Here is a 15,521-nt window from a genome sequence, read left to right as displayed (position 1 = left end):
GTTGTCCATCTGAAGCCTTTGTGCTGCCACACCACTCCATTCCCCGTGTCCCTGCTATTAAACCAGCATCCACATGGGCTGCACTCTTGCATGATCAACCTGGTTTCAGCACACAGGGACTCTTTATAATCCTTGCAGCCTTTTCACATGACGTCAGTATTTTACAGGGACCTGTCATGTCTTTTGAAACCCTGAATAGAAAAGGGTATACACCATGCAGCAAGAGAAACAGCACACCACAGTCCTGGTCGAGGTAAGACATGTATTTTTGGCAATCCCCTCTCTCCAGCACTATGCCACATGGGCCGCACTCTTGCATGATCAACCTGGTTTCAGCACACAGGGACTCTTTATAATCCTTGCAGCCTTTTCACATGACGTCAGTATTTTACAGGGACCTGTCGTGTCTTTTGAAACATTTTGTGTAACTCTGGATTAATAGAGTTAGTGTCTAGGAGTGGTGCTGGCTTATCTGCTGGGGGAGCAGGCTTGCGAAAGGAAATACAGGCAGTACAGTGCTCTTTTAGTTACAAGGGCACCGGGAGCATCCCACATGCAAACTGCGAGTATTTAGTCCGGTTACACCTTATATGCAGGAAGCCCCATAAAGGTGGGATATAGAGGAGGATGGGAGAATGATTCTAGCCATGGGCAGAGTTTTGTTTTGAATGAATGCAGGTAACATCTCTGCTGCGCTAATGCCGATTTTGTAGTTGGCCTGTGTGTTTAAGGTCACAGCCAATGTCAAAGCAAGAATTTGGGCTGTGCTATCTGGGCTGCAACCGCCCTGGGTGTAATGCAGTTGTGTTCCTGGTGTTCTCTGGCTAAAAATCTGCATGTTGACAGTTTATTTCCCAGACCTATTTTTATTTTGGGCTATTCCCTCCCCCCCAGCTCCTCATAACCATCAGTGTTTTGGAGGCTACTCTGCTGGTCTCAGCACTTTGTATTTGGATGCTGTTTTCCTCTGGATGCTCAAGGCTGATGTGATGGTTTTGTTCTTTCGCTGTACCCCCCCCTGCACCCCATACCCCACTTAATAAAGGCAGAGCTGGTAGCACTGGGTGGCAGTGCTGCAGCCAGAAGGAGCAAGCTGGGAAACGTAGTGAGGTCTGGCCAGAGGAATAAGGAAAACTCTTGCCAGCTTTTATCAGGAGGATTGGAGTTTGCTTTGTGTCATCTTCCTTCTCCTTTTGTTTCAGTCTCTTTGCTAAAGCAAAGCAACAAACTGTTAGGGGATGGTAAGACTCTGTTTCCCTATTGTGAGTGGTTTAGCTTTTGTAAAAATGAAGAGAACAACTGAAGTCCCACTGAAATAAGAGCAGAATAAGGATTGGGACTTCTGGTTTTAGTTCCCAGGTTTGCCATCAATTTACTGTCTCTGTCACTGTGAATTGCACTTAGAAATGGTGCAGTTTTTTATCTGAAATCCAGCTGTCCAAAATCTGACCCTTGTAATGTATGACACCCAAGTGTTTCTAAATACCATCCTGCTTTCTAGCCACTTGTATATATGTATGGTAAAAGCCTAAAATTTGGCAGCCAGGTCAAAATGTGGGAGAGACTTCCAAGGCTAGTTAATACCAATTGGCCTTGGGGAATCGCTTCTGTTGGCTTTCAATCTTCCAGCCTAAATTATTCCATCACAAATTAATTTTGTTGTCGGTAGTTGTCTCATTAATATTTGGCTCTCTATGCCTCAGTTTACACAGCTGTAATGAGTAATTATGAGTTTCCTATCTAGGTGCAGCTCAGAAATGAGCACTGTAGACATGATTTTTCATACTCAGAGTTATATACTCATCTTCGAGAGATTCCCCATTCTGCCAAAATTTGTGTTTGTGGGACTTCAGCAATAGCTGAGTTCCTCTAGGGATGTGCTGGAGATGGTAGCATGAAGGAGGGCTCCCATAGCAGGGGCTTTGCATCGCTTGGAGTTTGTTGGTGTTTGCTGTGTGGTGTTGAAGTCTGGAGTCCTGCAAGTCTGACTGCACCAACCTCATTAGATCACACCTTGCAATAAAACCAGTCCTGTGTTTTGGATCACAAATGTAGCTCTGTCACAGGAGTGCCTGGTGAGGCTGCCTGGGGCAATGGGATATTGTCAGTATCCCTCCAGCTTGGTGTGCCTTGCTTTGAAAATACCAACATAGTGTTTTCTAGCAGTGTTTGTCCCCATCTGCTCAGGTCTCTCGCCCTGGCTCCCATGGAGGGTTGGAAACAGTGGTGTTCCTGGTAAACGTGTGCTCAAGCACTGCTTGCCCAGCAACGTGGCCAAGGTCGCTGGAGGGGGACGGGCTGTGCTGTGCCCTTGCAGAAGAGAACATCCTTTCCCCTGGTGAATCACAGAGCCCTTCCATCCCAACAGGAGCCTGCACCTGGTGTTACAGATGAAGTGGTGATCTCTTCTCCCTCTGTTGTGTACAACTTCACTTGGCTTTGGCATGGGGAAGAATTAGTGCTATTGCATTGCCTTCAGTCATAGGGTTTGATTTTTAGTTTGGTGTTTTGGTGTTTTTTTGTTGGTTGATTTCCCCCCCACCCTTCCTTGCTCAGTTCTTGGCTCTTTAGTGAGGGAGGTTTACAGTGGTAGTACAAAATGAGTGCCTGTATGGGATAAAGGCTGAATTTTCAGGAGTCAGGAACACAGTCCAGTTTTGGAGATCTGACTTGGACACTTATCAGGGTCAGGTTTGGGAGCTTTTGCTTATGCAAAGCAGCAGAAGTGGGTTGTTTCCATTTTTCCATTTTGTTGCCGATGGGTCTGTATTTGTCCAACTGTGCCCTGGTGTACCCTAACAGAGGCTCACTGCCCCCGGAGAAGAGCTGCTGTCAGAATACTTTAAAGTCGGTCAGACTGGCTCCTGCTTTGTGAGGTTTATCAGCAAAGATTTTCAGTGCCTCCAGTGGGAGGCTATTTTTATTCTATCCAGGGGCTACCTTCTGGTCTGAGGTCTTTATCACTCTTTCTTTTTTTTTTTTTTTTTTGAATAGAGAAACCTGCCTGTTTTAGGACAACCTTAAGTAACTTCAGCTTTTGCAATCCGAAAAACAAGATAGTCTTTTATCCAAGGTAAAAGTTTTTGGCATTTCTGTGACACGTTCAAGATTTCTTTTATTTTTTTTCCTGTATAAGGGGAAGACTGCTGTAGACATGAGAATACTCTGAGTTTTCTCCCTTGAGCAGGGATGACAGCAAGTGAGGTACCTAATGTTTCATCTTCATACTCTGATCAGTGCTATGACTGTTGCAGAAAATCTATGTTGTGTTTCGTTGCACCATGTAATCAAGACTGGAAGAGCTCTTAAGAGATGATCTGGTTCATTTTCCTGCCCTGTGGCAAGATCAGTCATACCTGTGTCTTTCCTGACAGATGCTGGTCTGTGCTCTTTCGAAGACCTCTGCAGCCTCTCCAGGCAGCATATTTCAGTGCTTCACAACCCTTACCAGTAGAAGTCTAGTTTCTCCCCACCTTGTATTTAACCTGAATCATCTCTGCTGCAGTTTAAACCTGTCACTTCTTGTCCTGCTCATTTTGAATACACAGAACAGGTCATTCCTTTTCACAGTAACGTTAAATATTTGAAGACTACTCATGTGTTACTTTCTTCTTAGCGTTAAATAACCACTGTTTGTTAAATCTTCCCTTCTTTGTGGTGGATTTAAATCTTCTATGTAAACCCTAACTGACCTGTCTTCTCAAAAATATTCTGGAAGTAATGATCCCAGTCATTGACTAATCCACAAACAGTTTAAACCCTTTGATCAGCATTTTATTTATAAACTTTAATAGAAGCCTTCTACGCTAGCCAGACTGCCTGTTTGTGCATCACTGTCTCTGACTTGATGGCCTTGTGCTGGTGTGTGAGCCAAGTATCCGCAAGGTTTTCTGCCGCTCAATGCGATTCATTCCGAGAAAGATTTGGGTGCCCGACATGATGTGAGGCTTGGTGTGGTTTGTGCCTTGGTTCTGTGGGACTGTGTTTGCAATGTGAAGGTTGTGCATTCAAATAGAAAGGGAGCCCAAAGAGAGGGCTAACCAGTGATGGAGTCATGGGTATCTGCAGGCACCCAAAATATACATTGATGTATGCGGGAATTTGGAAGTGAACATGTGCTCAGACAGGTGGTAGGCTGTGAAATGTCACTTGGTATTAGGACCTTCTGACGTGGCTGTATTTGAATAGTCAGATCATGCTTGGAGGTCAACTACAACTATACTGTCATTTGGATATCCTTGATGTGTACGTTTTTGGCTCCAAGGGAAAGTCGAGGAAACTTATACTTTAGCAGGACATATGGAGAGGAGAGAAGGCAGGTTGTATTCCCTTTCAGTAATTTTTCTCTGGATTTCTCTTTTGTAGGTGAGTGTTTTAACCACCTTGGAGCGGCGATTCAACCTGCAGAGTGCTGACGTGGGCGTCATTGCCAGCAGCTTCGAGATTGGCAACCTGGCCCTCATCCTCTTCGTGAGCTACTTTGGAGCCCGGGGGCACCGGCCACGCTTGATAGGATGTGGAGGGATAGTCATGGCCTTGGGTGCCCTCCTTTCTGCATTGCCTGAATTTCTGACCCACCAGTATGAATATGAATCGGGAGAAATACGCTGGGGGGCTGAAGGGAGGGATGTGTGTGCTGCCAATGGGTCCACCAGTGATGAGGGACCAGACCCGGACCTTATCTGCAGGAATAGGACTGCTACCAACATGATGTACTTGCTGCTCATTGGAGCACAGGTCCTCCTGGGCATTGGTGCTACCCCTGTCCAGCCCCTGGGAGTTTCCTATATTGATGACCACGTGAGGCGGAAAGATTCCTCCCTGTACATAGGTAAGGCTCTCTGAACTTCTTCTCACTGAAGGCTTTCCTTGTGGGCTGGCATCTTGCTCTTGTTTTCTGTTTGATGCCGGTGGAAGGGATGTGTTGGGGCTTCTTCTCCATGTGCTTCTATGCTTGTGAAGGTAACTTGGCATGGATCTCTACATCAAGCAGTTGTAAGCAGCACAGTGGTGTTTGCTTATATTGTAGCAATGGTAAAGGTTGACAGCCATGGTGATTACTGGATGACTAGGAAGATGCTCACTCCTTCTTATTGTGTTTGCCCAGATTGCTTTAAATTCTGATATTGGTGGCTTATGGCTGAGTTTTAGCTGAAGAATTTCCAAGTGGCATATATGATGATTTTCCCCCCCCCTCCCCCCCCCAAGATACCCTCGTTCCCTTCCTCTTCCAAAGCATTTGTCTGTGTCCGAGTGATCATTGCAGTATAAGGAGACTGGGAGGAGATGCATATCTTGTCACTACCGCTGTCACACTTTATAGCAAGGAAGTGCCTGTTACGGAGTGGGTGATGTGACCCCCACATGCTGTGGCAGGACCCCAGATAATGTGATCGTTGTAATGGGATGCGGAAGCTGGTGAGGTCTATTTTGAGATACAGTGAGGCTGAAGTATAACTCATTATTCTGGTGATCATGTTGCAAAATACTTCCAGCTGGTTAAGATACAAAATTCGGCTTCAGTTACCCAGTGAAGCATCTCTGTTATGGCAGTAAAGTGCTCATGGGTTTCAGCAGTAGTACCCTCTCCAGCAGGTTTAAAGAGGATGTTGCGGACGAAGTTATTCTCTGAAAAAACTTAGCAGCTTGGCTTATCCTCCTTTCTGCAGGACATGTCGCTAGATAAATGGCTCCAATGTAATAAATCAGTGAAGTGTGTGCTGCCATTAATGTGATCCTTCTGCACTTGATAGTATAGTTTCTAGTGACCAAAACTCTGCACTTGTCCCATCATCCCTGTCTTGACGACATGACTTTCAACTGAATGGATGATCCCATTCTGTTTTGGTTTGGTTTTTTTTGGTGTGGGTTGGGTGTTTTGGTTTTTTAGTTTTTTTTTTGGTTTTTTTTGAGGGGGAAAGATATTTTTATCAAGTTACAAGAGTAACTGCATGCAGCTGTGGTATGACCATAGACAGCAAAGCTGAGCAGTCCTACTGGCTTTCTGAATGGTGTTCAGTGTCTTGCGATAGTGCAGAGTCCTGTTGGAAAGACTAGCTATACAGCATGCTATGGCATTCCTGGATGTATTGATACTTAAAGAGGTTTTTCTGCATATTCCAAGTGTGTGTTTTCCTGTAACTGGCCATAAAATCATGGTGTTTCAGCATTTAGCTTTGTCCTTGAGTCATTATTTGCCTTCACTTGGTTCTGTAAGTGCTTGTGAAGGATCCACTGGATAAAGCAGGATGATACATAAAATACAAGATACCGTACAACCCGAAGGTGAATAATGAGACTAAATTCACTGGAGCAACTTTGCCAACACCATAAATGATGAGCTGGAATTAAGAGTGATTCTAAGATTATCTATTATAAATAACTTTTATAGAGAAGCAGCAACTTCTTTCGGTCTGTTCCATGGGCATTTTTTAAGCAGTGCTTCATGTCTGAGAACAGGATTGAGGAGGGTGCATGAGAGGAGGATTAGGAAGAGTGATTCTTTTTGTTCCTGAGATACATTCATCTTGTATGCTAAAATAACTTCTTTAAAGTTGGCAGTTCGTCTGTAGCTGGTAAAATACTGCCAAAAAATGATTTCTGCTTACTATATGGTGCTTCATTATTTTCCCTTCAAATATATGCTTCTAACCATGTTCCTCTCTACACGTAGTGTCTTAAAAAAAAATCCAAGCGTTTTTGGGGTTGTTTTGCTTTATTGGCTTTAGCTATGAAAATCAATCTGAATTTCTACATATGAATTATGGGTTGCGGAGAGTGCACGTGTATGCACGCTCAACCAATCAGCCATACCAACAATGAAGTTTAATATCTGCCCTGTCCTAGCCTATCCATCACAAGTAGGTTATCAGATGTGGGATGATTCATTCTTACATCAACCTGCAATCAATTTAGCTAGTAAAAATAAAAGCTAACAGGAGAAAATTACAGGAAAAAAATCTATTCTATGAATGAATACAAATGGAGAAGAAGCTGGTAGAAATGTATGTGTCTTGTCAGGTTTGTGAATACTTGAGAGGAGGTCAAATTCCTCACTTCAAAAAGTTGTTTGAGAATTATTTGCTCAGATTTGTCTTTAACTGATTATTGTTGTTGATGTCATGAATGCAATTTTCAGTGGCCTTAGCAGAAAGCTGGCTGAGCGGCTCACTTCATTCTCTGTTTTGCAGAGGAAATAACTGCAGAGTGTGTACTGTCACTGTGCTATATTTATATCAGTTTGCTTTCTCATAATAGCATACTCACTCAGTAGGGGCTACACTGTGTGTGACAGGATAGAACATTTTTGGGTAAGTTCCCTCAGTTTAAATTAGGAGCAAATCTGGCATAGGTTGTTCTCTCAGGATAGAAACTAATTAATAACAGAAGTAATAGTCTGGCTGAACGTTTGATCATAGCTGGCTGTGGCTGAGAAAAGATCAGATTGACCAGTCTGTGCTCTCTTTAGTGTATTGCCAATGTTGAGTACGTACGTGCTGCATTTGAACTGTATTGTAGCTGGGGGGGAAGAAGCAGTCTCTTACCTGACAGCTAAGTACTAGCGCTTGTTCACCTGCTGCAGTAAAAACCCTCTTGTGTCCCAAGGCAGTGAATTAGATAGAAATAGCTCTGTGCACTGAGACTTGTGGGTTTTTTTCCTTCCAAGTTGTACAAGAGTTAAGTGGAGTAACTTAATGTAATATCTAATATAGTCTCTTTGCAGTGAAATGACAGTACAGGAAGAGTCCTCTAGTTTTAAAAAACCAAACAAACAAAAACCCATCACAAGACACACACACGTGCACACACACACCCCAACCTTCTTTTTGTATTAGTACTGATAAGTGTGTGCAGAAGAATTTAAAGTGAAACTTTGGCTTTAACGACTAGTGCAAGTAATAGCATCTGTGAAATATATTATATTTCTGGCCATGAAGTTCATCAAATCTGGCTGGTGGTTTCTCTGCAGTGACAGGCACACGGGAGACAGTGGACAGTGGACCTCTGTTCTGCATCCTTTGAAGGCAGAGGTTGCTCAGGCTTGTGCTCTGCCAAGGATGTGGGGATTCATGGAGTTTCATAAAGAGACGAAGTGAGATACTACATGAAGATATCTATCTGTGTGGCATAGGCTGCTGACGTGTAGTTTCATGTTTCTTGAACTAATTACAGATTTTCTAATGCCTGCAATGTCTTGCTACTAAACTCAAACAGATTCTGTTGCTGTAGTAACCAGCCCTAGGAAAAAGGGCTGTGTTGTGGTAACCGCGGGCAAATCGAATCAAAAAGATGTATGCGTGGAAGTACACACCAAAGGATGTTCAAAAGAACTCGTATTTGTGCTGTAACAGAGAAAGGTAGCCGGACCATGCCTGCTCCTGATGATGATGGGAAATACATTCTCCTCCTGCTTCAGTATCTGGGCACCTACTCAACACAAAGGTCATAATGTTGGCAATAGCAGCCAAAAGATGAAAAAATAAAGGAATTTCCTTAGCTTTTTTGAAGTTGGGGAAAATCTTCAGTTTTGGTGCTAGTTTGCTTGCTTCTCTCTGTTTGGGTCTGCTTTTGTGTTTAAGTTCTGAACTCCCATCTAGAGGTTACCAAACAAGCAGGTTAATTTTACCTGAGTATTTATTGGCATTTGGCGTAAGTAACCCCTTTGAGTGGAGGAATTCCCCACTCCTGCAGACTGTGCAGGGCTCGTTATTGCTGCAGCTGCACTAATGTCAAAGGATTACCTCAATTTGTGGCATCATTTATTTTAAAGGAAGAAAAGTATGTTGAAGACTACTTACTACACAGTTCCCTTCTCTACCCACTAATGACTCACTTGACATTTCCCTCTGTAGTTTGTTTTCTGCTAGGTCTTGATGAGTTTGGTTGAAATCAATGAAGACTTTGCCATTAGGAGGGAGATCAGAGATGTTGTGGAGCTGATACGGGGTGGGGAGGGGAAACCTGATCTGGCAGTGGTTGTATGGATTTGCTGCCTCTCAGATGAGGAAGAGCTTGCAAGTGTTTTCTGGTTGCCAGAATATCCATGTTTCTCTCAGCAGTGGTTTGTGTGTTCGTTAGAGCCAGTGCAGTGATGTGGTAGATGAATGCTGTTAGCAGTCTCCATATGCGCCTTCTGGGCTTCCTGCAGCGTTTAATATTTGCTGATAAAAGTTGTTGCATCTTGTCTAGGATGTGGTTACCTGTAGAGCAGAATGAATAGCCTCTGGGAGCCAGTATTTGATCTGGGACAATTAAGGGCTGTATTATATAGAGGAAGTTGCTATTATTCTGTCTCCTGTTGATGGAGGAAATTGATATTGATGTTGGAGGGAGCACTGCCAGATTGTGTGGCTCATTCAGAAGAATGCAGTGTTGCTCCGTAATGCATTGGAGATTCTCTTTAATTTTGCTGAAGCTGTCTCAGTGTTTAACTTCATGGATGCATACCCCACATGTTCACGACCCACCACTTCACACTTCTTGCTGACTTGCTGAAACTGCTGTAACGTGAAGAATGACTTCAAGGAAATCCCAGAAGGGGCAGGTCTTGAGTCATGGAGTAAGTGATGAGGAGTGATGAGTGCTCCCGAGTTATTGGTGGTGCAAGGGTTTGCCTGAGTATAGCATGCTTAGGGTCATAGAGCTGTTCTTGGCCTGCCTCGTGGCAGGGCGGAGGAACGGAAAAATAGAAAACTCAGCACTGCTGGATGCATCTGTTTAGCTGCTTTCTTCTGTCTGGTCTTTTCTGTGTGTGTTTTGGTTTATTATATGGTTGTTCTAGCTGTTACCCTTGGTGTAAGAGGAGAACTCAACAGGATGATGTTCTCTTTTCACATCTGCCCAGATGGGACTAACCCAGTAAGGGGGATGGGACCCTGTGTTGTCACTGCTGACTCTGATCTTTGCAGCAATGTGAGGTTATTTTGCATCAAATGTGTGGAAGCACTTTTTGTTTCGTGATGACAGTCACAGAGAAATGCTCACTCTCGCTTCTGCTGCTTGCTTGCTTGCTTTAAGCACCAACTCAAGATTTGCTGCCGAGGAAGACAAACATGCCCTAGTTGGAATCTTGCTGTCTCCAGGGATAAATTTATCCATTTGAAAAATCACTTATAGTAGCTTACGTCAGTCAAAATGACAGCAGGCATTGTGATTTGGAGAAGCAGAAACATTTTCTCGACTGACAGGAATTAAATCTGAGAGTTAATATCTATGGCGGTGAGTTAATAGCAAGTTATCAGCATAAGATGCTGAAACCATCAGAGCTTGAGTCAACGTTTTGTATGTGGTAATACAAAGAAATAGTGCTTGGATTCCTACTAGGAAGCTCATGTTGGTAAGCTAAGCAGCTGCTGTGAATTTTGAAACCATTCATCTACTGTGTATCTGATACTGGTGAACCCTAATATACGTAATAAATGCTAAAAAAAAAACAAACCCAAACCAACTTTAAAAAAGGAATTGGGCTTTCTGATTTTACAAACAAAAGCAAAAATATGTTAAATGCAATTAAAGAAAAAGCAGTAGAAATCAGATTTGAAAACCCCAACCCTCTGCAGGATGTACCCCGCTTGTCTTCACCAGCATTCTTGTATTTAACTTAGTGTATTTGAAGGCCTGTAGAATGGGCAGTCAGTGACAGCACCTTTCATAATAGCAAATATCTCCCTCTTTTTTTTTTTTTTTGAAGCTTTCCGAATTCTGTTTCCTGGGACACACACCACATAATTCTGAGAAATGTGAATACTTTGGACCTGAAAGAGCAAATTTTGCAGATGTTTGGCTTTGAGGCTGGAAATCTATTCTCTTCTTTACATAGCTTGATATCTACAGCATGATAGGTTCTGTGTAACGTGAGGACCCTGGCTAGCCACAAAAATGTATTGAGGTGGGCATTGTTTCTATACCTTCCCAATTCTGTAGAATATTTTTTTGTTGTTGTTCTCTGATTTTTATTCCCCCCTCCCCCCCCGAAGTTCACTTAGGTTTCCAGTAGCTGCTTGCTAGTTTTCTCTAACTGCTGAAAAGTCTCTTGTGCAGAGGATGAATACATTTTGCTCAACCTTTATGCCTTCCAAATTTCTCAAATGTCTTGAAGTGTACGTTTAAACCTAAATTTCTAAACTGTAGCAAGTGGAATAATTGTTTGTTTATAGCATACAGGTCATATCACTGGCCTCCTCAGACCCTCTGTTGATGTGTATTGATTGGAAGGTCTTTAGAAACTACTTGTGAGATCTGTACAGCTCTGCTCATCCTGGTTACTTGTCCCTTTCACTCCTCATGGCCTTTCCCACTTGGCTGTACTCCTTCCTTGTGTGCTCGTTTGTGGTCTGCAAACAACATGGGTACTTTATTCACATTAGCCCTTCTTGCTGGAACATGCTTCTCTGAGCTCACCCACTTAAGATTCTGCCAGCCTTGTGCTTTCCTTAACCCTTTTCCTTTTAAAATCTGCTTCTACTAGGTCTTTTGTAGTGGATCTTAGCTGACTTCCTCCTATCTGTTTTATTTCCACTGTGTGCCCACTCAATACCATGAGCTGCTTGGTGGGTTTGTCCACCTCCACGTGGACCCATGCACTTGTGAAACGTGAGCACTTGTTCCAGAGAACTGCTTTTCTCCTTGCAGGTATATGCAGCCTTATAGGTATGTAATATTTTTAGCCTAAAGACTTGATGGAATTTTGTAATCGTTTTGTTTGGTAAATGCATCCTCCTATGGGTGATTTGGAGGGTTTTTCCTTTGGAGAGCCTTTTCTTTCTGGCATAGTCTCCAAGGGTTTGGGAAAGACACAGCATTAACACTAAACTAAAAGGAGTGATGTTGTCAGTGTGAGTGCTCTGATGCCCGTTCATTATTGAAAGGTGTCTTTGCATCAGATTCATTGGGTTATCTTCCCCATGGACTAACTGTGATCAGATTAAATCGCATGGCTTCATGTGGATATACTGGTATTAACTACATTGCCCTAACTCACTGATCCATTGATAACCTGCAGCCTTTTATAATTATTCCCCTTTGGGGAGAGATCTGTGTTCTCATTTGCTTTGTGTCAGCAGGGCTGGCTCGGTTACATATGTCCCCTTTTACAGTGCTAGTGGTAATATCCTGGAAAATTAAATGGAAACATAAACAAGTGTGTAGGGTGTATTAGAGCAGTAACAATAATCGATTAATGGGAATAATCTTCCCCATTGCAGGCAGGAAGGCTGAATTGTGAAAGGCAGTAGCTGAATGGATGTATTTATTCAATTAAATGTGTATATGCACAAAGTCGTAACTGCTGTGGGCTCCATTATTTTACAGCAATTGCTCCAGTTACCTTAACCTTCTCACTAATAGCTTTTTTGTTATAAGCTGAGTAAATAAAGCTTGGGTCCAACACAAATGAAATGACTTTGTGTGAGGGTATATTGAGGGTGGGAGCAGTTTCCATGTTACTCTGTGCTCTCTGTGTATTGTGCAACTGATTTTTGGCTTAACTGGGGTTTGCTGACTCTGGTGTCTTGTAAAAATCACTTCATTTTTTGAGCATATTGGTCTCTTTCTGTAGTGTATTTAAAACAGTCATCGGCTGGGAGAGCCTAGTGAGGAACACAATTCCTGGGACAGCCTCTTTAAAGCAGTGCCCTTGTCCTTTAAATGGCAGATAGGCAGAGGACAGTACTTATTAGTCCTAAGGTTCATAAAGTTAGTTAAATAGACTAGAAGGTGCTGAGTTGCCCACGTCAAGAGCTGAAGGCTGTGTTGTACCTCTTTGATGGTGCAAGCAGGAGCGAGCTGGCATGTACTGTCAGTCTTGGCCCTTCTGGGAATTTGACTGAGATATCCCAACTCATTACACATAAGCAGGCTCCAGATATTTTGGTCGCAGTTTACCGACTGGCACTGAGGACACTTGGAGCTGTGTTCACAATGTGCCTCCCCATGGTGGGACGAGACACAGGATCTGCCCCTTCGCCTGCACAAACTGGGACACTGGCCTCAAAGCAGTGGTAAAAGTCTTATTGCCCTATACTGAGGGTTATGTTGTCCTCTTCTCCTACCGAAACAAAGAATTTGGTGTGGAGGATATTTTAGGACTTGTCAGAAGTGATTATCCTCCTCAGCCAAGCGAACAAGAGGCAGCTTTCATGAATTTTGCTGTACCACTGTAACCTTGCAACAAAGGGCAGTGACCTGAAGTAGTGTTGAAAAATAATCACTGCCTTAAAGTTGCAAATAGTTACTGCATTATTGTATATCCTAACACGTGCATCCTGCCCAGTGCCAGCAGGGCTTCAGACCCCTGTCCCTGCCACTCTTGGTGATGTCTGCCATGTTGTGAGCCGCAGGGAAAGCTGGCTGGCCTGGCTACACACCCCCCTACCTGCGGCTGGCTGTTACGCAGTTATCTGCAGGACAAGGTGCCTGTATGAGTGTGTAGAGCACAAGACTCTTTCACAAAAATTTCTGTTTTCACTCTTTCACAACAGCCTCTTCTGTCACTGGGTGAGGTGCTTGACTAATTTTTTTATTTCCCCCCCGCCCCTTTGGAGGAGTTGCTGCAGGTTTGAACTGGGTGCCAGGCCTGCCAACATTCACACCCTTTGGGTGTCAGATAGGTGCTATCTGAGTAACCTCCTAAAAGAGTTTGTTTTTTGTGAAGTCCCAAGCAGTGCCACGGCACAAACACATGGGTCTGTTGACACATGGGGCCTGGCAGTGTTCAGCTGCCAAAGCTGCTGTTAAGTTGTGTTTTTATCATGGCTGCTTTGCGGTGCGTTGGCGGTCACTCCCCCAAAGTAGCAGCTGAAAGGGCAGAGCTCCTTCAGGGGTGTGGGGAATGGAGCAGGGCGAGCTTCTCCCAGAGGCTGTGAGGGACATCAGGAAGCGATGGCAGATGCAGATCAGATCGTTGATGAGACTTTCCTCAAGGCTGCGTGTGTAACTGGCATGAGATGTCCAACAAGTGCCTGACCAATGTGACAGGTTCAGTGTATGAACCTGAATAATTAAAAATTAATGGCATGAACACCAGAGGAACAGGTGTGACATGAATCGAAGGTGTGAGATGGCCCCGTAGCCCCTGTGCTGGGAGGCCCGGGGCAGAGCTGCTGTGGAGACATGAGTGCAGTCTCAGTAACTACAACTGTGTGATTACCTCTGATGGACTGGCCTGGAGGAAAAAGTTGTGGACACAACTAGTTGGGCACCTTGCAAAACAAACATAAAATTCCTTGACATGCTGGTTGGTCACCTTATAAGCCGTTAGAAGAGCCTGTGGAGTGGGAGTCCTTCCCTGGTGCGGTGTGTGGGCTCAAGGGGAAGGCAGTGCACGCAAGGGCTCAGTGACAAACTGAAACCTCTCATCTGACAGGCGTGTCACCAGGGACCTGGTGCTGGGATTTAACCTGCCGAAGATCTGCCTACTTATTTTGGAGTCTTGTCTACTCTGCTGGCGGGAAAGCCACTGCTGTGCTGGTGCCAAGGTGTTTCCCTAGTGACTAACCTGTCACTTTGCAGCTGTCAGTCAGCTGCGTCTTCCAAACCAGCTCTGCTGCCACAAGGAAAACGCTGAGTAAAGGACCGAAACTGAGCTTGAGGAAGGTGAAATTGGCCATGAGCTGCATCTCAGAAGCTCTGCCTGAAAAAGGTACAGGGCAAAAATGATGTCCTTCTTTCACATATAGGGTTTGGTTCACCCTTGGGGGAAAACTCAAGGCTTTTTGACTTTTCTTTTTTTTTTTCACATGGGCGATGTGGAGGCAGTCTGCAGGGCTATGGAATCTGGGAAGGGATGAGCTTTTTGCACTATGGATAAATCCCCTCCAACTGCTGCCGGTGCGGCTCTGGCAGCTGAATGCATCCATGGCTGGGGATCACCGCACGCTGCGGACCTTGTGGTCTGGCATGGGGAAGGGGAGGCTGGGAGTGCCCACCCTGCCAGAGAAGGGCTGCAGAAGGCCTCTGCTTGGTTGGTCTGGGGTTGTTCAGCTAGGAGTTTTTCCCTTGGCTTTGAACAAATTCTGGCTTTGCCTTCTCAAAGTTTGGGGTTTGGTCCCTAAATGGCTCCTTTGAACTTTGCTTTTTTGAAAGCACTTGAAGAGTCTTTTTTCAGATTTCTTTTTACCAAGGAACAACCATTTCATTAACTGTGCTGCTAATGAGGTATTTGGCTTTTCCTTAGAGGGAGGCCTGCTCTCACTAAGCCCCCTTTTGATTTCAGTAATAGGGATTTTGTCTGGAAGAGGCTATCCAAACTTGGCCCTTTACTAACCAATTAAGGTGTGAGGATTTAAATAGTTTCTGGGATGGATGTTAACAACATGTCACATTGCTCTTTGACTTAATGCCTCAGAGCACTTCACTGCAGTTAAACAAGACTGCCTGTATTACAAGGTACAGGATCTGGCCAAAGGCAGCAGATCAAACCAATAGCCGAAATTCAAGAGTTCAAACAAGTAGAAGAGCAAGATACACCATGCACCAATTCTTTCCTCGCTGTCTCCTTCTGCTTACCTCACTTTTTCCCTGCG

General features: G+C 44.1%; 1 protein-coding gene across 1 annotated transcript in view; it reads left to right on the top strand.

The window, feature by feature from the left end:
- Positions 1-214: 214 nt before the first annotated feature.
- The window catches only part of SLCO3A1 (solute carrier organic anion transporter family, member 3A1), a gene marked incomplete at its 3' end in the record, with an annotated part of 105,092 nt that continues 89,785 nt past the window's right edge, over positions 215-15,521 (top strand). Inside the window, exons 1-2 of the mRNA XM_009700305.1 lie at positions 215-253; positions 4,366-4,831. Of these exons, the coding sequence (XP_009698607.1) occupies positions 215-253; positions 4,366-4,831 (505 nt within the window). The remainder of the gene's footprint in view (positions 254-4,365; positions 4,832-15,521) is intronic.

Source organism: Cariama cristata, unplaced genomic scaffold (genome assembly GCF_000690535.1).
Source record: "Cariama cristata isolate BGI_N322 unplaced genomic scaffold, ASM69053v1 scaffold5085, whole genome shotgun sequence".
NCBI lineage: Eukaryota > Metazoa > Chordata > Aves > Cariamiformes > Cariamidae > Cariama > Cariama cristata.
This window is presented reverse-complemented; position numbering and strand designations above follow the sequence as displayed.